Source organism: Lynx rufus, unplaced genomic scaffold (assembly GCF_022079265.1).
Source record: "Lynx rufus isolate CCGP_SWC_20201006 ecotype Redwood Valley unplaced genomic scaffold, mLynRuf1.p SCAF_3, whole genome shotgun sequence".
NCBI classification, from domain to species: domain Eukaryota; kingdom Metazoa; phylum Chordata; class Mammalia; order Carnivora; family Felidae; genus Lynx; species Lynx rufus.
The window spans coordinates 31180737-31207500 of NW_025814845.1; the positions used below are offsets into that span (position 1 = coordinate 31180737).

Consider the following 26764-nt stretch of genomic DNA (forward strand, 5'->3'; position numbering starts at 1 on the left):
TCAGGTCATGATCTCATGGTTCGTGAGTTCGAGCTCTGCATCGGGGTTTGTGCTGGACAGCTCGCAGCCCGCTTTGGATTCTGTGTCTCCCTCTCTGCCTCTCCCCAACTTTCTCTCAAAAATAAATAAGACATTAAAAACAAACAAACAAAAAAGCACTGACGAGGCCCTTCTCGAGGATTCTTGCCAGTCACGATTACTTGATCGGGTCAAGAAGCTCAGTAAAAAGATGCCAGAATAGCTCCTTTGTGTTTTCATCTTATTTCTAAGTGTAGAAGAAATTCCACAGTTCTAATGTAATATGCGGATTTTCCCCTCTCAGGGGGTGAGCTGCTCAGGGCCCTGACAAACACCACGAGCGATGCAGCAAGAACAGAGCGAATTGTGATCAAGAAAAGATCACAGTTCTGAGAAACAATTCCACCTTCCCTTGCTTCAGACCCACTTTCTCCTCCATCCTGTTTAAGGAACCAGGAAACGCCTTCAGTTGAAAACGCTGAAAGGCGAGACTTGCCTACAGGCCAACAGTTATTCATACAAATATTTTGTGTGGCTCCCTCTTCTCTCTAAAATTCAACATCCAAGGAATTTGGAACAAATCAGTGGACTGCAGGGAGACTACTGTGGGCCAAATTTCAATAGCAAATGCTTCCTGAGCCATTTACAAACTTCAGAAAATACTGCTGGCATGCGCAGAGGAAATATTATCCACTGTGCTTGACACTTCCCTGGTGAACTTTGGAATGTGAAATGTAAAATTTGCAAACTGTACGGAAGCCTTCAGTCCTAAACTTTTGTGAAGCAGAGTCAACAGATTTGGCACCAACTTGTAGTTTTTTGTTGTTGTTTTTTTTTAAACGAGCTCGGGGAAAAGCTGAATAAAATATGCATTTCTAACACGACATATTACAAGTTTCTTCTCATCCTTAACATTTTGCTTTCTCTTGTGGTTCCAAATTAGTTGAAATAGATTCTATTTAGGGATCAAAGAAACGGTGTCAGAGAAATAATCATTTCTCTTCCACTGTCATTAGCACCTGAGACAATGTTATCAAGAGAAGTCATTTTCTAGCAGGCTCTGCTCCTGACGTGGCCCTCCCTTGGGCTGAGATTTGAGATTTGCCAAGTCTCCTGTAAACGGTACAGTGAAGCCTGGGGTAGGTTGGGGGTCGGTGGATCTTCATTTGAGCCTGGCTCCACCCCCGTTCGGTGTGTGGCCTCGGGCAAGCTTCACCTCACTTAGTGTTGTCAAATGTAAAAAGTCAGTGACAACTACAGTACCAGCTGCAGAGGGTTTTACGAGGAGTCGTGAGATAAGCCATGAGCTCGGCACCATGAACACTCCATTACCCTTAGTGCCTCTGGTTTAACATCCGTGTCAGCGCCTGCACGTCCCGGGTATATGGCAGGCTGGGTTTGTCCCCAACTCCCCCTCCTCCTCTCTCTACCTGTTCATACCTTTGCTTCTGTGATTTTAATTTACTGCCTTTTAAATGTGCTCAGTTCTTTTGCTTAACGGCCTCACGCACAGGAGGGAAATGTGTATGAAGTCAACAACTGAAAGGCTGATCTGAAGAAAATCTATTCCACTGATCTGTTCAAGTGCTGGAGGGGCGTGGCTCTCTCTCTCAAACTTAAAATGACACATCTGTTAACAAACTGCCTTGGAGGGATAAGGGTTGACACAATGGCATGGTTAACAGCAGAAGAGAGGAATGAGACCAACAGCAAGGTGGAAATTGACACACTACTGGGGGCAGAGCATAATATCTAAAGTCAGAGAGCTAGGCACATGCCCATCCTACCCCAGCTGCATGGCTACTGAGCTCACTGAACTTTGGTTAACTCTTTTATTTATTTATTTGTTTTGAGAGAGAGAGAGAGAGAGAGAAAGTGAGAGACAGAGATAGAGAGAGAGGCAGACAGAGAGGGAGAAAGAGAATCACAAGCAGGCTCCATACTGTCGGTACAGAGCCTGATTCCGATGTGGAGCTTGAACTCCGGAACTGTGAGATCATGACCTGAGCCGAAATTGAGAGTCAGAGGTTTGACCAACTGAGCCACCTAGGTGCCCTCAATTAACTCTTTTCTTTTTCTTCTTCTTCTTCTTCTTCTTCTTCTTCTTCTTCTTCTTCTTTTTTAAATTTTTTAACGTTTATTTATTTTTGAGAGAGAGAGAGAGAGAGAAAGAGAGCATGAGCAGGGGAGGGGTAGGGAGAGGGGGAGACATTGAATCCGAAGCAGGCTCCAGGCTCTGAGCTGTCAGCACAGAACCTGACACAGGGCTCAATCCCACGAACTGTGAGATCATGACCTGAGCCAAAGTCAGATGCTTAACCGACCGAGACACCCAGGCACCCCAACTCTTTTCTTAAATAAGGAATATATCAGCGGTCTTCTCCATCTTGAGGGGAACAAATGAAATGACACTTATGAAAATACACTGAAAACCACAATAAATCATGAATAGCAGCAGGGAGGCTGAGTGCTGTGGATACATTAGGGAAACATTAAACTCTAGGAGAGGAAGCAGGAAGCAGGAGCCATGGGACACAATCTGAGCCTGGGAAGGGGCCCTGAGCAATAGCTAGGATGGGAATGGGAAGCAGGTGTAGACAGAGGAAGAACAGGCATATGTGGGCATCAGAAGGAGGCCCAGGGATTAGAGGTGAACTCTGCTACCTGGTAATCTTCCCGAGGGTTCGCTGCCTATCTGTGATGCATGCTTCCCAAGAGTTTCTGTAGAAAACGTGGAAACAAAATTCTGCCATATTAGTTGAAGAAATAAAAAATTCAAGTCACAGAAACTTGGGATGTCCTCCTTTGACTTTACCACACCCACACCTTGGTCTCAGGAGGCAGGCTTCAAGAGCTTCATCTCTTGCATGGAGGGAGGACAAGAGGTTCACTGGACGAAAGGGACATGTCAAAGTGAGGTCAATCTAACCTCTGGGACAATGAGAAAGCGCAGTAGGCTGAGATCCTAAAGCCAAGGAGGCTGAGCGAGAACAACTATGGCCTAGGATTCAGGAGCATTCAGCATCTCTGAGTTCTAGATCCAATGGCGCCACCAGTCACGGACCTCTCTGCACTTCAGCTTCCCTGTTTGTAATGTGTGGATACTGGGATCAGCTGATTCTTTCCCACCCTGACACTCCCCCCCGCCCCCCCCCCCCGCCATAGGGCACCCCCATGTGGTGAAGATGGTTAAAGGGTTGTAATAGGGGAATGAAGACCTGGAATGGAGAAAGAGATTCTAACAAAGATGCAAAGAGAAAAGAGGTACAGGAAAGAAAGAGAGAGGATGTCTGCTCTTAGTGAGCAGAGGCTGTGTCCTGGCTGGCTCCGCTTCTGGGAGGCCACTTGATGGTCCAGGGACAAATGCCAAGACGCAATTAGACTGAGACAGGAGAAGGACTCCACTTCATGCTAAGCTCTTTGAGGCTCATCTTTATCCCCCAGCAAACCTAACACAAGATGAGTAAATGAATGGAATTTGCTCAGTGAATAGGAACATTATGCCTCAATAAAGTCATCCAGTGATTAGCAACAAAATCCTATGTGGTTCAGTAATACTGAAGCATGTGCCTATCAGTGTCAAGTTCCAACAAACCAAGGCCCTTGGCTATCACCGTGAGTAGAGCTCACCCCAACCCATCGCTTGAAAGATGGAGAGGGGTGCCTGGCTGGCTCAGTCCGTTAAGCATAAAGCATTTGTCTGACTCTTGGTTTTGGCTCAGGTCATGATCTCATGGTCCATGACATCAAGCCCTGCACCGGGCTCTGTGCTGACAGCACGGAGGCTGCTTGGGATTCTTTCTCTCCCCCTCTCTCTCTCAAAATAAAAAAATAAACTTTAAAAAAAAAAAAAGAAAGAAAAATGGAGAATATGGGGCCTAGGCAGGGTAAGTGAGGTGCTGAAGCCCTGTAAGAGCAGGCATGTGATTGGAATGTAGATCTCACTGCCTCCCAGAGAAGACAAAATAAAGAACCACAGATGTAAGAAACAAGATACTGTCTACTTTCATGACAAGAAGGGTGATAATAGTTGCAAATATGGAGAGGAGTCTTGCAGGTGAGAGATGCAGGTTAGATGCCCTCTGTGTCCTCAAAGTAAAGGAAAATGGGTTGTTGAAAAAACAGAAGACTGTGGTCAGGCAGGCAGAAATGCCTGTGTGTTAGGGATCCAACTACTTTGCTGAAAAAAGCCATTACTTAATAGTGACCTTTTCCAACTGCAATTCTCTTGAATACTCAGTTATCAGGATTCACAAAGGTTAGCTGCAAGAATCTTTGTGTTAATAAATACCACGTGGAATTTTTTCAAGCCGCAATTCTTTGTTTAAACATCATATTTCTTCCTCATGGAGAGCAGAAATTTATGCTGCTATTTATGTCTAAAATAACATCACTTCTGCTAAATAAACAGATCCTTTAAAAAAATAGAAATCAAGCATTTGAAGGCTCTCAAGGGTTATTCCTGCAGACATCCCCTCCATGCAACCAAAAGGACCCAAGGCTAATAAGATATGCAGTAATTATAACACGTCTGGCCAAGAGACGTCCTTCTGTGTGTAAATATTTTATGGGGCAGCGCCATGCAATGGCACCTACAGAGTAAAGTATTGCCTCAGTGAGCCTCAGGGAATCTTAATCACTTCTCATTAATCAGCCTCTCTTAACTTTCTGTACCTAGAATGCTGTTTCAAGAAACCAAAAGCCACCAAAAAATGAAAACATCCCTGAAAGATGGTATTAACGCTATTTACACTAAGAGGAAGCATTTCTGCGGTTTCAAATGCAGCATGCATGATAATCAAAAACCTTACCTTGATGACCTGTTGGGGCAGAAGCAACAAGTCTAAAGAGAAATCACAAGTAACATCCACTCTACTAAGCTGTTAAAAAGATACTCCATTTTACCTCGTGCTCTGGGGTAGGAGATGGCGTTACAGAACTAAGTGACCCTTTTCTAGAACCATGGAGATCTGCGGGGGTGGAGACAGGGCGCTCCCACTGAGTGGTCCCTGTTGGTATGTGCCAATAATAGGTCCCAGCGACGTCAATGATTCTCTTCCAGCCAGGCGGCAAATCCGGATCAGTCTGAAAGGAGTGATCACTCCATATATCTGCTGGGAAATGGAAAATAAGAGGGTTTTATTAAAAGCGAAACAATTACAGTATTCCAATTTCACCCCTAAGAGTTTGGAGAATCCCACAGGCAGATGCGTCCACAGCACTAATGAGAACTAAAGACATCCTATGGACACAGAGTATGGTAAAGGGGACGATAATGGAAAGAAACAAGAGAAGAACTGGAAAAGAAGATGGACACTTGAGAATACAGACATTAAGGACCCGTCATCAAGTCATCTTACAGCTTCAAGACTCCTGTGAACAACTTAAAAGCTCCATTAGCTGAAATCAACGACCCAAGCAAAATTTGCAAGGTTACAGGCAAAATCTACTGACTCCTTTATAAATCAGGAAGATTTACTGGTTGGCATCTTATACCATTTTCAGCAATGGGTGGAACTCTTCTTTTCTTTAATCACTTTCCATAAATGAGTACTGTATTTATAGCTTTGCTTTTACAACTCCTCCCATTTGACTGTCCACATCTACAAAGTAGCAGTGTCTTTTCTAACACTCTACAATTCGAAATTGCGCACAGAAGATTCCTAAGGAAGGCAGACTAGAAAATCCCTGGAATTCAAGAAGGGACCAGACCGACTATAAAAACAGGTCATGAAGGAGGGTGAGTGTGAAATATGACAGAGAATGGTGGGGACTGTGGCGAAATGGAAAGCATGTGCGAAGTCCAAAGGCATTCAAATTAAAAAAAATAATAATGTGTTATATTATGTATGTGTATAGCAGGGGGAGTATGTGTATAGCAGGGGGAGTAAAATACACATGTTGGGCAATTTCAGCGATCCCTGGCCTGTATCAATATTTTACCAGTTTACTGGATAATTATTTGCTTTTTTAAAATCTCATTTTGGCCTTCTTTGAGTTGAATATGAAATGAGTGGGCAAGAAAAGAGGAGAGAGAAGGAAGCAGAGTAGGAAATCCATAAAGAAGGAGCCACCGTGGAGAAATCACAGGTAGCTGTATCAACATATGTACATGTATAGGCAGTGAAACTTCAGAAACTTGTGCTTTAAATCTGAGGATTGCTTTTTTTCTAAGGATGAGACCTATGGGGCCACTCGTCAGAGGAGAAGCACGTGGGCTTTGCTCTGTGCAAATGCCATTGCATCACGTGGGCAGGCGTCACTGACTGTTACAGCGACAACAAGGAAAAAAGGAACCAAACAAAGAGGTTGATTAAGACTATGGGCACAGATGCGCATTCATGCGGTGGTTTGGCATCCCAGCATTCACTTTTCTCATTTCAATCTGCCAGGGGCAAAACTGCCACTTGTCTCAAATTATGATGGACATTCCCCCTCCCCCTACAGGAAATTAAGCATGATGACATAATTTCAACTTAACTAAAATTTTCAGAAACAACTTGAAACAAACATGTATACACTCCTTTGTCCTGTTTCCTTTTCAGTGGTGCATAGGGGTTGTTTTTAGCATCTCAAGTGGGACAGGAAAAATAAAATACACAGGTCTCTGGATTAAGTTGGGAGAAAAACCTTGTCCCATTCTAGTGGTTTACGGAACCAAGCTTTGCGGCTTGAAACTCTTGAAAGGGCATAAAGAGGCTGCTAGTTACCATTTCTGTGGTTTTTGAGGTCTGAGGGTCTGAGTTTACACATTTATCCTTGTTGTCTCTACAGTTGGGACATAAGCACATAGGCAGGATACCACCTTCAGAATATGGAATCATGTTGGACCAAGGACAGAAAGCAACATCAGTGGCCTTTGGGTTTGGCTGTCTATCCAGAACCTTGAAGGCAGCAGAAGGGCTCTGGGCTGCCTAGCGCTTTTCTGTCTGCAAACAGACCTACCTGCCTATATTTGGTTTATATTCTGAGGCTCTGCTGAGATTTTGTTGGAATTAAAACAAAAAGGAGATTTCTTCTGGTGCTAAAAATTGATGATGATAATGATTATGATAGAGGAAGTGAGGTCGGCACATTGACAGTATTATTAACAGTTCCAGAAACATGTATAGAATCCCTTCCACATCATCCCACACTGGGTTTTAAGGGATGTAAGCCCTTAAATGAGGGCAAAGAGACATCATATCTGTCTTGTTCATCATCATATTCCCAACACCTAGAATGGCAGGTGTTCAATAACAGTGAGTTGGATGGATAGACGGGGGATGGATGGAAGGAACGAAGGAAGGAAGAATTAAGAAGGAGGGGAAAATAAATGACTGAATGAAGTCTTTGAATGGTGGGAATTGGAACTTAGCAAAAGAAGAATTCTGAAGAAATCAGTTCTGTGCAGTTTCACAAAACAGAGCAATTTCACAACCCCCAAGAATAGCAATGTCTACTTTCCTTGATGGTGTATCTGAATGTTCTTATGGATAAAAGGAAACATAATATGACAAATTGGAAAGAGTCCTGGGCTGGTGGCCAAGAGACTCTAAGTTGAGATTTTGGTTCTTTTTTTTTTTTTTTTTTTTTTTTATTGATAGGTACCACAGGGAACACTAAGAAATATTCTGAGGCACCTTGGCCTCATTACATTTCCTTTTGTTTAATCTTGTTAGCCCCCAATTTCGTTTTCCTACATAAAATTAGGTACACACTTAAATAAGTATTTGGACCTTATTCAACAGGTCAGTGGTTTTCAACTTTTATCAAAGTGGGAGGAAGACAGTGGTGTAGGCAGGTGGAATCCCAGACCCCTCCAGGCCCTACTGACCACACCAGCACCATTTTTATCAGTTTCCACTACTGGTCTTACATGTACGATTTTCCTTGAAAACAGAGATCAGGGTTTTGTTTGTTTGTTTGTTTTTGCTTAAAATAAAGTTTGACACCATAGCTAAAGCAAAAGTACAGTGGGGCCAAGACATCTAAACCCCAAGAAGCTGCTTCTGTCAACAGATTATTCAAAATATTGCAAAGCAGCTTAAAATAGTTGAGTACCATAGTGCATGTGGCATGAAGGAGGGCACGCAGACTAAATCAATATAGGAAAAATCTATAAACACCAGGTGATTAGAGGAGAGAGTTCCAACCCTTTCTGATTCTCAGAAAATTACTTTGTGTAGCTTTGCTGGAGACAAAGGAGCTGATGTTGCAGAAAGGAAATGGTTGCTGATAGTTTCAATGCCCTTCTGATTCTCAGCAGTTTTCTCACACTGAGTTGTCTGTCATAAGCCCCTTCTTGGCAGATCTGCTTAGAGTTCTGAAGTCTTGGTATTCTTAGTTTTCAGCGGGAACACACTGAAAGACCTCCATACTGGAGAACTCGTTTCTTTTGGGGTGAGTCACTGTGGAACAATAACCTTAGGAAGATCCATTCAGCACTGGCCAGCATAAAGCAAACCACAGGATTCCATCCCAGTTACCCAACGTCAGGATTGGAACTCAGACCAACTGTTGGTAGGGAGTGGGGTGACTTAAGGAAAGATTTATAGGAGAGTTAAAATGGAGAAATCTATAGAAAGCTAGAAGAGTATTTTTTTAATGTTTATGTTTATTTTTGAGAGAGAGAGAGAGAGAGAGAGAGAGAGAGAGAGAGAAAGAATGAGTGGGGGAGGGGCAGAGAGAGACGGAGACACAGAATCCAAAGCAGGCTCCAGGCTCCGAGCTGTCAGCACAGAGCCCGACGCGGGACTTGAACTCACGGACCGTGAGATCACGACCTGAGCCGAAGTCGGACGCTTAACCGACTGAGCCACCCAGGCGCCCCTAGAAGAGTATTTTTTAAATGTTTATGTTTATTTTTGAGAGAGAGAGAGAGAGAGAGAGAGAGAGAGAGAGAGAGAGAGAGAGAGAAAGAATGAGTGGGGGAGGGGCAGAGAGAGACGGAGACACAGAATCCAAAGCAGGCTCCAGGCTCCGAGCTGTCAGCACAGAGCCCGACGCGGGACTTGAACTCACGGACCGTGAGATCACGACCTGAGCCGAAGTCAGACGCTTAACCGACTGAGCCACCCAGGCGCCCCTAGAAGAGTATTTTTTAAATGTTTATGTTTATTTTTGAGAAAGAGAGAGAGAGAGAGAGAGAGAGAGAGAGAGAGAGAGAGAGAGAATGAGTGGGGGAGGGGCAGAGAGAGACGGAGACACAGAATCTGAAGCAGGCTCCAGGCTCCGAGCTGTCAGCACACAGCCTGATGCAGGGCTTGAACTCACAAACGGTGAGATCATGACCTGAGCCGAAGTCAGATGCTTAACCGACTGAGTCACCCAGGTGCCCAGCCTGAAGAGTGTTTTTAAATATTCCAGTAAAACTAGAAATCAGGGGAGTCAGCAAAGACTCTAAATACGGCAGAACGCAGCCTGGCATGCAACCAAGTGTGAACTCTGTACGGGGCCTTTGTATTTTGGCTCAACTGCTCATTATTTGAACGACCTCCGCCAAGTTACTCAATCTCTTTGGGCTTCAGATGCTTATCTGTAAAATAGGGATCAAAACAGTGTCTACTCTGCATCACTGGGCATTGTATAAAACACTCAGAATAAAGGTTGGCATAGTACAGGCATATTTACCACATAAATGTTCACTGTTATTGCTATTATTATACATCATAGGTCTCCAAAGCCAACAATATAATAATATACTAAGTTCACCAAACCCACCATAAAAAAAATTTTTCCTATGTCCAAAGGAAAATTCCCCCTATAGAATTTATGGGGCTATGTGATCATCATGGTTCAAAGAATAAAGATAAAAGAAGATAATCTTACGGTGACCCTTTCTCTAGAGAGAAGGTCACCGGACTCCCTTAGCAGGGCTGGACTTTGAGGACCTGGGCAGGTCAGAGGAGACCAGACTCTACCCACCATGCCTTGCTGAGCTTCTGGCCTGGCTGGCCGGGGTTCTCCTTCGGCCATACCTCCTCTTTCTTCAAATGTCTGTCTCTCAATTAATGTGGAAGGAAAAATGTAAATATTTCATAATTTTAAAAACAAAGATTCATGTCCCCTGTGGTCTACTTTAAAGCAGATTTACTAAATTTTTCCTAGGTTTCTCTCAAACGCGAACCACCCCCAAATGAATAAAGTTGCCTTGTTTTGCAGGATTCCTGAATTTTTTCTCCCACGTGGGTCTAGGCCCTTCATTACCAAAAAAAAAAAAAAAAAAAAAAAAAAAAAGTTCTCTACCCATAAAGTAAAGCACATCTTCACATTACCACATTTAATGCTCACATCGATCCCCGCTCGAGGGCAAGGGAGGGACTATTAGCACACCAGGACAAGAATCCAGGCCTTTCAAGGTTTAAACCCAACTGACATTAGTGCTGCCATGAGGTTCTGAAAGCTAGGAACAATACTGCTGTTAAGAGAACAAGTTACAAGGGGCCCAACACGCATTGAAGGCTGAAGTACCCAGATCCTTTCTTAACTTCTTTACTGCAGGAGCTCGTGGAGTCTCCACAGCTCCCCTATGAAGAACACACTATTGTAATCCCCTTTCTAAGGCTCAGGGAGGACAGCTGCTTGGTTTAAAGCCAAGGGGGTAAACTATGTCCCTATGTCTGGATGGAGTTACTTTTTCAGCCACCACCTGAGAGAAACCAGTATGGACAGCTTGGGGGAACGGAGAAGCTGTAAAGAGTGGTGAAAACAAACGAAAAGAACGCAATGGCTGCAAGTCTGGTGCTAGGAGACCAGCCAGCTGACCTGACCAAGGTCAAACAGCTAATAAGTTGAGCACAAAGATCTGCCCCAAGGGGCTGGCCCTCAGCCCGCCTGGAGCCACCCTTGTCTGGGTACATCAACTGGAGGACACTTCCAGTGTAGTCTTTACATAGGATCTTCCTTTTTGTGCCTAATTCTGCTTTCAGTAATCCGGACAACCACTCCAGCTGGCCCCCTCCCCATCAGAAGCCTCAGGATCAAATTCCAACCTCAGGCCCACTGCAGAGACTAAGATTCCACCTATTTTCCCTCTTCCCCTCCGTACAGGATCTTGCGCCTAAGAGGCTTTCAGATCACCACTGCATCTCGCTGAAGGCACTGTCACAAGCTAACAGGACAGTTCAGCAGTAAGAGCTGAAAGCCACAGGTGTCCTTTCAAAGTGGCTCTGTGACCCTTCGTTGTTTGTGGTTTTGTTCTGGAAGCAGAGCCTGGAAGTCAGAGTATAAGATGGCAAGGCTGAGAGCCCCCAGAAAGTCCTTCTTTGTGCCGAGAGCCTCCTGGGGCCAAGAGCAATACTTGGCGTGGGAACAAGGAGCCCATCTGTGAGCAGCAAAGACCGGCGGCCCCTTCCAGCCACCTCAGGCGCCAGTGCCTGTGCTGTGGGCCTGGCTCCACTTTGGCTTCTTCTTCGCAGGGACCCGCTCCCCACACCCTTTCCCCGTGGAGATGTAGGTGAGGTAAGCCCAACTCTAATCATCCTCTCCCCGGGGTTCACTTGCAGGAGCCCAAGGGTCAAATGAAAACAAATTCGCATCCAGCAGCAGCTGGAAATTTCCTCTGCTGCTCCAGAGGCCACAGGAAGGAGGAATGGATGAGCTGAGATTCTAAATTTGGCAAGGTCTGCGGTGCAGAGCACAAAAGCTTCCCTCAGTTCCTCAGAATGGCACTCACTCCCTTCCTCCACCTTTGTGTACCCAGTGCCTTTGATGTGCGAGGCATGGGGTGAGGGGGCCAGCAGGAAAGGGCAGATGGAGTAATTCATTCAACAAATATTTCCGGTCTACTCTGTGCCAGGCATTGTTTTAGGGCTGGGGATGCATGGGGTCATCAGATAGATCTTGTCCTGCACTGGTGACGTGGGGCAGTGGTTCTCAAGCATCAGAGTCACCTGGAGAACCTGCTAGAAGCAACAACTGGGTATCACCCCAGAGTTTCTGGCTCAGCAGGTCTGGGGTAGGGCCTAAGAATCTGCATTTCCAGCAATTCCCAGGTGATGCTGACTCCATGGTGGTTTGGGACCATGCTTTTAAGAACCATTGGCCTAAGAAAACAGAAAAAGTAGTAATTCTTCCCCATCCAACTCCATCTGGCACCTGGTTCCACAAAATTAGGAATGTGAATGGATGTTCATCCATCCATCCATCCATCCATCCATCCATCCATCCACTTACTCACTCACTCTTTCGTATTGAGGGGTTCCAATAAACGTCAAGTACTATTTTTCTAGAAGCTGAGAATATGGTAATGAATAAAAGAAGCAAATTGGGTCATGTGATCAACCGTGTCTGGGAACGGAGTGGGCTATTTGGACAGGACAGTCTGGGGAGGTCTCGGAGGAGCAATATATCCCTAAACCAGAAAGGGCCAGACTTGCGAAGAGACAAGAGAACAGCAATCCCAGCAACGGGAATGTAACTTGTCACTGTAACAGAAAAATCGCTCCAGGCAGGGCTAAGTGGTCTAGGATAAGATCAAGGCCACCAGGACTAGGCTTTCTCCCTCTATGCAAAGGAACTCTTGAAGGTCTTTTGCAACCTGTGTTTTTAAAATCAAGAGTATTCTGCACAACGCTTCCATTCTTCAACAAGAAAAAAACTCTTTCTTCCAAAGTCTAAGCTGCAGCTGCTAACTTATCTCTTGAACAATATTATTCCTGAAGGAGCAGATGCTTTAATACGAACTACACGTTTCCCTCGCTATCCAGAAGTAGATGAAACCTTTCAAAGGCCAAAATGGCAATAAAGCTAAGAAAAGAAGCAAATACCATTAATTTATATGGAAAAAATTTTGAGGGGTCCCAGACCCAAAAAATAACCTCTCTTAGGCTTTTCTGATCCCCCAGGACACATCTTGCTAACAGATGCACAAAATAAATCAAGATAAAGCACAGATGCTCACAGACACAGCTCAATGCTGTGGCGAACGGGTGCTGAGTTGCTGAGCGTAGGTCCCTGGGAGGGAGCTTGGTGGGGCCGCCCTCACTGCTGGGGGTGCACGCCACCCCTGTAACATCTCACTGCAAAACAAACACTGAATACGGTTTTTACCCTTTTAAGTAAAAGCAAAGTCCTCTTGGATTTCTTTTGGTTCGTGCAAACAGGTACTAATGCAGGTGTTTTGAAAAAGCAAAGTGGCATAACACAAACTTTTGAGAAGATTTGAATTGAACTGTATCTGAATTTAACTCTGAAATTCTTTTTGATCACCTGGTGGTCTGCTTCCTTTGCCTTTCTTCTTGTCTCTCTCTCTCTCTCTCCCCTTACTTAGTCCCTTTATTTTCTTCTGGACCCAGAACTTCCTTGTCAGAGTAGAGCAAGCAAGACTCTCGATCCCCTCCAGCTTCATCACCAACTTCTGGAGACAACAGCAAGGAACCAGGGCTCTGGGACTACATCACTTATTATAGATTTGCTGGGAGTCCAAGCAGTATACGAAGGCTGCTTAGACTCTGGCGTCAAACTGTCCTCGGCTAAAGGAACTGGCAAAAACAATGACCATGGATACCAGGGAATAAGCCCCGAAATGTCCCAAATCTGTGAGCTTTCAGAATTCTGACCCACCAGCCTGCCAGACAGTGAGGAGGAAAGCTCACCAAAAAGTTTTAGGGACTCTTCTATTTCTTGATACTTATTTACAAAGGCATGACGGGGACCCTGAAATGTCTATCCCAGACTTAGGAAAATTACACGTTGTACTCAACTGCACTTTCCTGCGGTGCCTTTCTTTTAAGAGTTGCAATAACATTCTTAACAGTTTTGGGAGCACTAGTTTCCTAATACTTTCTCTCATGTTTTTCTTCTAAAATGATAATATTAAAATTTTGGAGTGTCCTTGAAATAGGAAGCTATTTGTAGCTGAGGATTTTTCTGTTAAAGATTCTTGAGTAAATATTCCAAGAACTCACTATTTAAACAGTCCTTAAATTGGGGCATTATAACATTACATACTTTGTATATTTTTATCAAGTATTTTGGCATAAGAGCAACACAAAATTTCTTAATTTAAACTCACTGGAGACATAGTCTTTGCTGGGCTTAGTCTACTAGAATTGTTTCAGGGCCAGGTTACTATCACAGACAGGGGAACTGGAGTTAGCTGGCAGTTTTGAATCTCTGCTCCAATGCTGGCCGTGTCACCTGTGACAAATGGCTTAACTTACTTACTTATTTTTTTCTTTCTTTCTTTCTTTCTTTCTTTCTTTCTTTCTTTCTTTCTTTATTTCTTTCTTTCTTTTCTTTTCTTTCTTTCCTCTCTCTCTCTTTCCCTCTTTCTTTCTCTCTCTCTCTTTTCCTTCCTTCCTTCCTTCCTTCCTTCCTTCCTTCCTTCCTTCCTTCCCTCCTTCCTTCCAAATGGTACAACTACTTTAAGTTTAGTTGTTTTGGGTTTTTTTTTTTTTTTAATTTATTTTGAGAGAGAGAGAGCATAAGCAGGGTAGGGGCAGAGACAGAGAGAGGAGAGAGAGAATCCCGGCATGGGGCTCGAACCCACGAACCGTGAGATCACGACCTGAGCTGAAGGCAGACGCTTAACCGACTGAGCAACGCAAGCAACCCCAAATGGCTTAATTTCTAATGGCCTGTCCGCTCACTGTACAAAAGAGCCGGTCCCACCCCATGGTACAAAGCACCTGGCACAAAGTTGGGCACGTAGTAATCACTCAGTAAATGTTTGTAACTAGCTATGAATCGCTTCACTCAAATGTGGCTTTGGGGGGAAATATCCTGTAATACATAACATTTTTTGAAATGGCATCAGCCACTGCTCATTTCATTTAAAAAGATTTCAGAGAGTTTGCAGCCACCAAACGGGTTTTTACTAAAAAGACAGTTTTTTATTTAGATCAAGAAAACGAGATAATATTGGCCACCCACGTATCAACTCAGAAACATGAAAACACACTGGTTTGAGTAAGTGGCACCTCTTTAATTAGCATGTGGCTCTTTTATGTCATGAAGCTTAGCCATTAAAGAAGCAGAAATGAAGTCAGAATAGTCTTGTTAAGTGTGCTTTATGAAGACATCCTTCTTTTGAGTCTGTTTCTATTCTCCCTCATGTCCCCATGAAAGAATGTGTATAGGAACTGTTGGCAGAAGGTAAAAGGACACTATGCTTATCTGTTCACAGACTGTTACCCAAAATCAAAACATAATACCCGAACCAGGGACCCTGCAAAGGCAAACTTAAAAACTAAAAGGCAGAAGATGTAAGTAGCTACAAATTTTCTGGAGGAAAAATTGGTATTTGTAAATATCCACCCATCTGTACAAACCTACATATACATATAGGTGAGGTTAATCATATGACTGGTTAAAGACTATTTTAAATACCATCAGAAGGTCTCATTCTAAACACCCAAACATACAATAAAACATGTACTTTCTTTTAAGTTATGAAACGAGATGTTAAAATCTTAAGATGATATGAAATATAACCTAAGAACACTATTTCCTTTTAAAGTGTGCACTAAGTACAAAGTAGCACAATTTACAAACACTTCTGAGAAACTATAGGCTCAGTAGCTACCCCCTCCAAAAAAAAGCCCTTATACATAAACTACTAGGTATTTACCCACAGGGTACAAAAACACAGATTTTAAGGGATACATGCACCCCGATGCGTATAGCAGCATTATCAACAACAGCCAAACTATATGGAGAGAGCCCAAGTGTCCATCAACTGATGAATGGACAAAGAAAAGGTGGTATATATACACAATGGAATATTGGTCAGCCATCAAAAAAAAAAATGAAATCTTGCATTTGCAATGACATGGATGGAGCTAGAGGGTACTATGCAAGGCAAAATAAGTCAGAGAAAGACAAATACCCAAATGATCATTCATGTATAATTTAGGAAACAAAACAGATGACCATATGGGAAGGAGGGGGGGCAGGGGGAGAGGGAAGCAAACAAGAAGAGACTCTTTACTATGGAGAATGAAATGAGGAGGGGTAGTGGGTGGGGAGATGGGCCAGATGGGCATTAAGGAGGGCACTTGTTACGATGAGCACTGGGTGTTGTATGTATATGATGAATCACTATATTCTAAAACAATATTACACTATATGTTAACTAGAATTTAAATGAAAATTGAGAAAACAAAAACTTAAACCTTGAGTGGAGACTCGTATTTTACTTTGAAAAAGTTATAGGCCATTTCAGTAACCTCAATTTTATTTTTCTAAGAATAGCTAGGAAAAACCTGTATTGCATTGAAACAACAAATCTCCAAAATTCAAAAGCCTAATCACAATAATGAATGGAGAATGACTGCAGGTGGGCGTGCTCTTGAAATCAACAATTTTTTGGACAATCTTTTTAATTTTTTAAAGTTCATTTTTTTATTTAGTCATCTCTCTACCCAACATGGGGCTTGAACCCACGACCCTGAGAGCAAGAGTCAAATACTCTTCCAGCTGAGTCTGCCAGGTGCCCCAATTTTTTGGTAATTTTAAAAAGTAAAGATCGTATTTATATCAAATTGCTAGGCAGGTTTATTACTTTTTTCTCCAGTTGTCTGAGTAAACCACTCACCTACTCAAAGACAGCAGTACATCTTATTCCATACCAGATGGGATTATTACGTTTGGCAAGAAGATTAACAAATCAGACCTAATACCCTTTGCTTTGTCTACTCCTAAACACAGTGTTCTAGAAAGATCTATGATTATATGGAAATTAAGCAAAGGGTAACTGCACAACATTATTCAGAGAATATGTCCAACTGCCATAGCCTCAGTCGACCTAAGCACACAACTTTCTTATTTATTATTTCACAGTGAGCAGTGGGGAAGAGAAGACAAAATACCACCGCAGGCATGAATCTTTCTTTGGCTTCCAAACAATGAGACAAGATAGAATTACTACTGGCACCACACTCTTTCAAGGTAGACGGGTTTGAAAGTATATTAAATAGAGCCAGTATTTTCCCCTTTATTTTGGCAGGGTCTTCAATGTACTTTCTCTTTGAGCTGTGGTCCTCCTCAGGCTGATACACAGTAGCAATGATGACAAGGTAGAAGCTATTCCAGAGGTTGCCTTGACTAACTTCAAGGTCATTATTATTCTAAATGATGGCATACCAGGACTTGACTTCTCAGCTGTGTTAAATATTAGAACAAAAGATGGTATTGAGAATCTAGGAAATAGGCACAGTATTCTACAACAAATTACAATTTGGTCTTTTATCAGTGTATTAAAAGAGTAAGGTGAATGGATGCCATCTTTTCCAAAATACTATGCGTCGGAGCACACAGAACTATATTCCCATAGATTAAAATGTATATATTGTGTTTCTGATACACGAACTAGAACATGTATTTCTATAGCACTACAGGACTTTCAAAGTGCTGTAACTAATCCAATCTCATCTGATACCACAAAATCTTGCGACGCAGGTAAAAGAGATCTTACTCCCATTTCATAGGTGAAGAAAAAGATTTCAACCAGGTGAACTAACTTGATGAGGCTGGGGAACTGCTTATCGTTGATTATGGAGAAATCTTTGTGTATTTTTGTCTGGAAACCATTCTATTTGTTAAGTGCACTTTTAAAGTTTTAAGTGCCCTTAAAAATATCAGCATAACTGAACTAATCTGTCCATCTGCCAAGGTGGTTAGTGGACAAACTTTAGTATTTGATGTAAAATAGGATTTCTAGACTATGGATGGGGGGAGGAGTTCAGAGAAAAATATTTTCCTGAGATTACCTTTTAAAAACACAATTAAAAAGATCAAGGTAAAAGCTATTTTTTATTACTTCTCTGAGATATTTAGTCTCCATCCAAATCAAAAGAGAATTTGAAGCAGCTTATGTAAAAGATATAAACATATTTCAACATGAGAGGATACAGCCATGGAGTTGAGAAGAAATTCCGTTTTTTATTCCAAAAATTTACAAAGTTTTAGTTATCTAATTGAAGTAGTTTATCAAAAAAGAAACTTTTCCTAAGCATCAAATCTTAGCATGCTGGAAACAGCACTAGAGGTAGAAAGGCAGTAAACTGATAATGGAGGTTTTACCTTGCATCTAGGTGGTCTTATTTTGTCAATCTTGTTCTAAATTTTTTTTTTTAACACTTATTTATCTTTGAGACGGAGAGAGAGACAGAGCGTGAACAGGGGAGGGGCAGAGGGAGAGGGAGACACAGAATCCGAAACAGGCTCCAGGCTCTGAGCTGTCAGCCCAGAGCCCGACGCGGGGCTCGAACTCACGGACCGCAAGATCATGACCCGAGCCGAAGTCGGCCGCCCAACTGACCAAGCCACCCAGGCGCCCCTTGTCAATCTTGTTCTAAATTGTAATTGTGTTGCACAATAGGTAATTAAATGTAAACTTTTTTTTTTTTTAAATAATAAAGTTAACTGGGCAAACCATTCTGTACTATTCCTCTTGTCTATGAGAAGCGTGGTGCTGGGGTCTCATTAGTAAGATACCTGTAGGAGACACTGAAAGTTGTTCATCAATATCCAGTGTCTTCTTCCAAAGCGGTAAATACTTTTTACTGGAAACATGCCCACCCAGAACACAGAATACATTTCCCAGCCTTCCCTGCAGCTAGATGTGAGCAGGCAGATCACATTCTAATCACTGGGACGTAAGTACAAGAACTGTATGCTACTTTCCAAGAACCGTTCTTATAGAATAGCTGGCAGGCATATGTTTTCTTGCTGTCTGGAAGAGATATGCTGCCTTGGACCACGAGGACGCAGGCTATACCCTAGCGATAGTGAAGAAGTACAGCCAAGGAATTTGGGTTCCTGGGGTCTTTGGGGAACAGAGCCACCGTATCAGTGAATTGCTACTTCCAGGCTTCTGTGTGAAAGAGAAATCAATTTCTATTGCAGTAAGCCACTATCATTGTAAAGTTTTGTATTATGAGCAGTTGAAATTGATCCTAACTCATTTATCTGATGGCACAAAACAGAATTCCAGATCTAGCACCTAGGAAAAGAAACAGGTTCTAATGGATTGGCTTTGTAATCTCATATTCAAACCTAAACCTATAAGCATCTACACTATGGAGTTAAGGAACCCAGGCTCCTGACTCCCGAACTCTTTCTAAAACAGCACACATTGCTGGGATGTCACTTCATTGGTTGCCACTCATTCACTTCCTACCACCCACCAAGCCAAACACCTTAACCTCGTCTCCTACTCCCGTCAAAAATACCAAATGAGGAAACTGTGTTGGGTCTAGTTCTTCACAAACCTCAAGAAGTACCTACCAGGATGCAACCACCCACAAGCAGCATCTTAGTCGCCAGTTGTTTGATTCAAGGCTTTGAATTCTGTGATCTATACTGCGCTCCACTCCCACCCCCTCTGAATCTAGGTCAGGAGAGAAAAGCAAAGATTCTCCAGTGGAAAACAAAATGGCAAAACCAGTCAGCTGCTCCGCACCTGTGCGATAACTTGGGTCTTCTTTTCCAGTAATGAAAGAGTGATGATGTGCAGAGCTCTGAGTTTTTCAAAGATGCTGAGGCTACTGGCAGAAAAGAGGCAGGGGTATTTGTGGATCCCATCTGCCAGGGATGCACGTGGAGAAACTGTCATTTCCTTATGCTTCTCAAAATAGGATCTAGCCTAAGACAATATTAGGTAATTGAGCCCAAATCCCAGGAAAGGACAAGTACATGGAACAATCATTCTCAAAAACCTCAAACAATAAATGAGCGCTCAAAGTTTTGAAAGACTGCCTTTCTGTGAAGATCAGGATATGGAACTGTTTGGTGTTTAAGCTGTGGGCCCCCAAGCACAAAATGTTCAGAAAAAGTGTCACAGAGATGTTATTAATCACAAATTAAACAGATCTAAGTTCCTGAAAGCAAAGGTAAAGCTTGTTTCTCTTTTTATTTGAATCAACCAAGGTACCGCAAATATGTCTCACACATACTAGGTGTGCAGTCTAAGTTTTCTGGAGGTTAGTGAATGCAGTTGGGAGTGGCTCCCTTTTCTCATTTCATTCTCTGAAACTAAGAAGCTACCTAGATAATATCTACATGAATGACAACTACAGAAAAGAGGAGGACAAAGAAGAGGAAGGAGAAGGGAAGGAAGGAAGGAAAGAAGGGTGGCAGGGAGGGAGGGAGAAGGGAGTAAGAACAGGTACCACTAAGCATCCTGCCTGCTGAGTGTGAGTTGAGTTCTACTTTGCTATGACATGTAGAGTAACTGTTGGCTAGTTTTATTCAGCCTCGAATGCACCAGTTAACACACTGGGCCTCCAATTCCAGCCAATAGGCTAAAATTATTTTCCCACTAGAAAAAATGCTCTTAAAGCATTATCAGTTCTCGTCTGCAGGTTGTCTGGGAAGGATTCCAAATTTATACGCAACAGAAATAGGATTTTTTCTTTTCGTCTCGAATTCTAAGCTCTCACTTGTGAAAACTGATTCATACAAAGTTTTTGTTCTGGGTTAGCTCCATTTCTTTCTTTCTAAATCTGTAAAGGATGGCCTACCTGGTCTTAAATTTTGGTATGTTCTAAGCATCTTGTGCCTCAGCTTTCCCCATTACCTTCTCTCTCTGAAAGAAATCACTAGAACCTAAAAGCTGTTGAGAGCACACAAATAATGCTTAGATCTCAGAAGTGGGTTCAGAGGAACATTCTTTGGAAGCAGATGAATCCAACGTGGTGCCACAGTTTTCCTTGTTGCATGCAGAATAGGCAGCGTCCTTGGGGACAAGTATCTGAGTATGTCGAGATCTTCGTCCTAGATAGCTGTGTGTGCTTCCTTCCTTCCTTATAGAGACAAACCGTGTCTGTCTTCCTGTGTTGCAGATGTGCCTGGATGAATGAACTGAGAGCACTGACCCCTCCTTTCAGAAAACATTACAAGTGGGAAGTACCTAACTGTGGAGTCAGGAGTGGAAAAAAGTTGAGTGAAAGAAAATGCTGGGCTTTTTTGTTTTGTTTTTTGAAATTCCTCTTGGAGAAACAAACTATGAATTACTTTTAAAAGCAAGGGCACATTTTCTGTGTGAATTTTTGATGGGGTTTTTCTTTCAGATTAATAACTTTTTTCTTCCACTTTCTGCTTCAATAACGAATTCATTTACAATATATCTTATGCTCTGCTGATAGAGCAAGACTTGCAAATAAAGATTACACTTGTACTTGGCCCAGATTTCAACTGGTCACCCAGGAAAGCTTGACCTTTTTCATATACTGAGTCTGTTTGAGAAACGTATGTATGGGAATTGAATTGGTTAGCAACCCCCGAAAACAATAAGCCATAACTTGATTCACTTTACTGGTCAAAAGGATCTGATTCAATAAACAACTGCAATCCTGTATTTTTCACCGAACAAAATTATATGAAAGTATCTCCATCAATAAAAATAAGAAAAAAAAAACCTTGTTTTTCCAACACAAGTATATAGCATATACCCTATGAATCAGCAATACTAGATGTATATCCCACATAACCTCTCACGCAGTTCCATCAGAAGAGGTGTGTGTGTGGTGGGGGAGGTGGGGGGGTATTCCCTGTGGGATCAATTGTGGTGCTGGGGGCATGGAGACACTCTAGGAGCCCATCATTCTGTGAGGGGAATGGGAAATGTGTTGGATCCACACCATGGAGCACCATGCAGCAGTCTGAAACTAGGCATTAGCTGCACATACAGTCTTACGGATATATTTTTTAAACACAGCACATGATAAAAATATCCTTTAAATAAAGAACACACACACAGTAACAATAGTCTCCATCACAAGTATACTTTTGAACTAAAAGTTACCCATTAAACACATTAGATGATGGGTGGAGAATGGGAGGGAGGGAGGGGAATGACAAGGAGTAAATAAGGAAGGAGGTAAAACAAGAGAAATATTTTTGCGTGTACGAGTGATGAAAATACATGACGAAACAGTGCATATGATTAACTCAACTGTCTGCAACTGAGGTTCAAAACAAACTTATTTTACATTTATGTCTTTTCCTAAACAATAAAAGGACTAATGAAAACTCATCACAGATATAGACATTGCTTAGGCGGTCTAAAAGGACTCAGGGCTTTAAAAAGCCCTGACTAAGTTGTGTCCACTATGGAAGGCACTGGCTCCACGGGCACCCGAAACACAGCTGGTCTGAACTGAGATGGGCTGCCAGTGCAAAACACACACTGGGTGTGAACATTTGCATACAACCAGAAGAACAGAACATATTAATAATTTGTATATGGGTTATATGTTAAAATGGGTTAGATATATTGGGTTAAATAAAATCCATGACTAAAAGTAATTTCACCTGTTTCTTTTTTTTAATGTGGCTATTAGAATATTTAATATCACATATGTGGCTCACATTGTATTTCTAACAGACACACTGGTCTAGAGACTTTCAGTGAGCCAGGGGCTCAAGAGGAATCCCTTCTGTAAAAATTCCTTTGGCACCTCAAATTGGGAGGTCCTGAAATACATAAACGTGGCCTCCTGACTGGGAGGATAAAAAAGCGGTTCAGGATTAAATACTAAAATTCTAGATAAGGAATTGCCAACAGTTTGAAACACCTACCACCGTCCATTGCTCTCATCTTAAAACTTTCCTAGGAATAATGCTGCTCTTCAGAAATTCAAGTTTACTCCTTGAAATTTGACTAAAGGAAAAGAAAATTTCTATTATACCTCATTCTGAAGCTATGACTTACAATATAATTGGAAAAATCTGATCCAGTTTATCAATACAGATACACAAATGATTTAAGCATCCACTACTGGGAGGTTCTTTTAAAGTCAAAATGGCCTTGGCACTAACAATTTAGAGATTGTGTATTCACAGTAATTACTCCTCTCTTGTTTGTTCTCTCTCTGTCACATGTAGACTATTTTTCCTACACTCTTTTGTATGGACCAACTGCACCAATTAAACATCTCTAGGCTCTTTTATGACAAGACCCTTGGATTTTCATTTGTCTGCCCCAGTCCTGAGTAGAATGTTTGGCATTTATGCACGGTCAATGACTATCCATCAAATTAACTGGAAGTGAGTATCTCTAGAGGAGTAGATTGAGATGTCTGGGGAGGACTCAAGTCAGATAAGTTACTCTTTTACGATTGCTTAGGAAAATTACTAGAAAGTACCAAATACTCAGCAATGTTTTCACATTTCATCAACGTCAGCATCCACAGTAATGTATTATTGAGGTACTTGTTAACATGTGCTGGACACTGTTGTAAACATTTTATGTGTCAATTCCTTTACTCCTTACAAGAACCCTTTAAGATTGGTCTTATCTTTCTCCCATTTTATGGATGATGCATAGTGAGGAGAAGTAAATGACTCCTGGTCCCAGAACTAGTGACGGTGGAATTGAGATTCGAGGCAGGCAGTTCCACCCCAGAACCCATGCTCCCAAGTACATGTTAGTCAACATACAAAATTACCCATTTCAGGATTGGGTCCAGACCAGTGCAAGGTTCTTATATTCGTGCCCTACTTTTCAACCTCCATATTGCTGCTTCATTTTAAGCTCTCAAGAGCCTCACCTGGATTTGAAAATGGTCCATAATCAGTGACTGTGACTGGACTGCTCCCTCTAATCATACCACAGCTAGTAATTTCCCAGAGAATATCCATTTCAACCACTCCCTGCTCCTCTTCCGGTACAAAATAAGCAGGCTTCATGGCAGTGCATTCAACCCCCTCCTTCAATGGTTTCTGCCCGCTTGCCATCTTACTCCCTTATGCCCCTTCTAAGCCAGGCCAACTGCAGACTTACTGGTCTCCCAATGCACCACACATTTCAGCCTCCCTGTGCCTTTGCTTATGCTGTTCCCCTGGACTGGAACCTCCTTCATTACTGCCCTCAAACTAAAGCTTCAAAGGTTGCTTCCTCCATGAAATTTTTCCTAATCACCCATTTTAGAAAATTAACCTGTTTCTCCCTGTACTACCTCCTTTTAGATACAAATTATTTAGGGCAATTTTTTCCTTAGTATTATTAGTTTCCAATATGAGGCATCCACCTCCCTCAGCTCCTAAAGATAAGTCAAGGATTGTTGTGTATGTGTTGGGAGCCATAATGGATGCCATTGAGAGACAAAGGTGAATAGGGCCCCCTATACAACCACGTTCATAAGTTCAGAATTTCTTATACGGGCAACAAAATACTATCAAAAGTTTTGAGCAGGGGCTGTATGTGTTTTGAGAATATCATTACTGACAAGACAGAAGACAGATGACACGGAACTGCATTAGTGTAAAAATTATGTATCATAACACATGTTCGAAAATTACAAGTTCGTAATAGAAGTGAAAATATCAAGCCAAAATAACACATAATTACAAATTCTACATCCCTATTTAATTTTGCTATCAATATAAATCAGTAATTAAAAACCCAGTCACCGGCCATTTAAAAGACTCCATCCTCCCAGCGTGTAACTGTTGTCATGACAACGTGACTTCAGGCTATATCTCTGTACACAAGCTTCTGTTTAAGGAGAGAGGATGAGGATCAATCAGGTTAAATCAAGAATACACGGACCAGTTCTAGAATGTAAGAAAACACCCTTCCGCCCAAGGTTACCCAATATAATCTCTTTAAATCCCTGTAAGTATTAGAAGCAGGCTGAGCTTTTTTAATCAATAAAATTGTGCTTTAGCATCTATGTTCTGCACATTTAATAACATGTACTGAAGTTCTACACTCTAGCCCTATAATTAGTGAGGGAATTCTTCAAAACATATTCTGCCCTTTCACTTACTGACATCCCAAATCTTCCTAAGTCAGAAACTGCCCATCCTTCTTCTGATCTCATCCCTTCTGCAGGATGTACACTCATTGGGGACTGATTTCTCCGCTTCCAAGGAGATGGGAAGGGGGAGTAAGGTGGAGGTTCATTACCTCTTCCAGCCTTCCAAATTACATTAATGGTGAACATCTTACATGACTATGCAACCTAATTTGAAAATTCTGTGGGAACATGTAATTATTTGTGAATAAGAGCCACAAATGGATGAAAACTCAGTTAAACGTTTATAAACGAAATCATTTTCTTTTTTTCCGTGCCTCGGACTTTCGATTAACACTGCCACCTATCCCCACTCTTTTTTTGTGTCAAAGGCATTTAGACTCACTGCATTTGGGTTTATGTTTATGTGTTTATTTGGAGACTCAAGACAGAGCATCCTGCAGCCACCCACCTTATTTCAGTACTGGTCAGGTCAGTAGGACCAGCATGCCCAACACCATGGACTAGAGTGGTTCACACCAGGGCACTTCCTATGGGGTATTTGGAAATGTATGGGAGTGTTTGGGGTTCTCACAATGGCTGGGGAGCATCACAGGTGGTTAGGAACCAGGGATGCGAAATGTCCTGCAATATGTAAGGCAGTCTAGTGAGAGGAACAAAGCATCCTGATTTTCCTGGGACTTTCCTGATTTTAGCACTCCTGGTCCGAGGCAAACTGTCACCTTAAGTCCAGCACGAATGAAGGACTGTCCCTGCCAACGCTGAAGAGTTTCTTCCTCTCATGGACAGGAAAAATACATTTGCCCCTCTGTCTTCTAAAAATTCTCTGTGGTTCCATAACTCTTCACTCTCTTCTGACTATGCCATTTATTTACAGTTATTATCTCAGAAGGGAGAGCAATTTTCTTCATACATACTTTTAACTTAGATGTTCCCAGACACGGGTGAACGCTCAAGCCAGCTTTTGTGAAAATAATTCCTACAAGGCTATGAAATGTCTTCTTATTGCTCAACATGTATGTACTGACTGAGAAACTCCAGCAAAATCTAACAATGAGGAGCTATTAACAGAATTCTTCCTTGAGAGACTCAAACTCCGGGAAGAAGGAAACATTTTAAATCTAAAATTCAGGGGCGCCTGGGTGGCGCAGTCGGTTAAGCGTCCGACTTCAGCCAGGTCACAATCTCGCGGTCCGGGAGTTCGAGCCCCGCGTCGGGCTCTGGGCTGATGGCTCAGAGCCTGGAGCCTGTTTCTGATTCTGTGTCTCCCTCTCTCTCTGCCCCTCCCCCGTTCATGCTCTGTCTCTCTCTGTCCCAAAAATAAATAAACGTTAAAAAAACATACATCTTTAAATCTAAAATTCAAACTGCATTTTGAGAAACAGACCAGTGGCTTTTTGAACCTGCTCTCTTTTTCTTTGGTTTCCTACATGAATTTTTTTTTTACAAGTGATTTACTCAATTATTCTCAAGCTAAGAAGACATTTTATATGACTGACAAGAATAAAAACTAGATTCTCTACTTACTCATTCAAACAGAGGACACAATAATTAGGGTGAAACTCTCTAAGGATCACATCATACATCTTTATGCAGAAATAGCAGAAACTTTCTCTGGGAAAATGGTTAAGTCAGCTGCTTTTCATTCTCTTTAAGTCTCCCCATCCTGAGGCTATTAGACAACAGAGTTGCTCAAGGATTCTGCGACATTTTTCCTAGAAATACTTTCCCAATATAGTCATCAAGGAGCTCTGGTTTCTGTTTAGTAATAGTACTTTGGAGGCCCAAAGGAGTTAATACCCCTAACTGAATACGGAAAATGTTTTAAGAGCAAGGAAAGAAAGTCTATCATGTAACTGCTCCTTTTGACATCTTTTGGTTCTTAACCTGACAGCAGGTGGCAGATGTTTTACTTTATAAATTAGGTAAAGCATTCTCCCAAATTTTTGGTCTTGATTTAAAGACCAAGATTCTTGATTCTTGATTTAAATCATTGATGTAGAGGTGAAAAGGCTAGAGCGCATAATAAATCCAGTCGTATTCCCATTGAGGCTCTCATT

General features: G+C 42.1%; 1 protein-coding gene across 1 annotated transcript in view; it reads right to left on the reverse strand.

The window, feature by feature from the left end:
- Positions 1-26764, reverse strand: part of APBB2 (amyloid beta precursor protein binding family B member 2) — a 382196-nt gene that overhangs the window by 119792 nt on the left and 235640 nt on the right. Inside the window, exon 7 of the mRNA XM_047091376.1 lies at positions 4924-5132. Within this exon, the coding sequence (XP_046947332.1) occupies positions 4924-5132 (209 nt within the window). The remainder of the gene's footprint in view (positions 1-4923; positions 5133-26764) is intronic.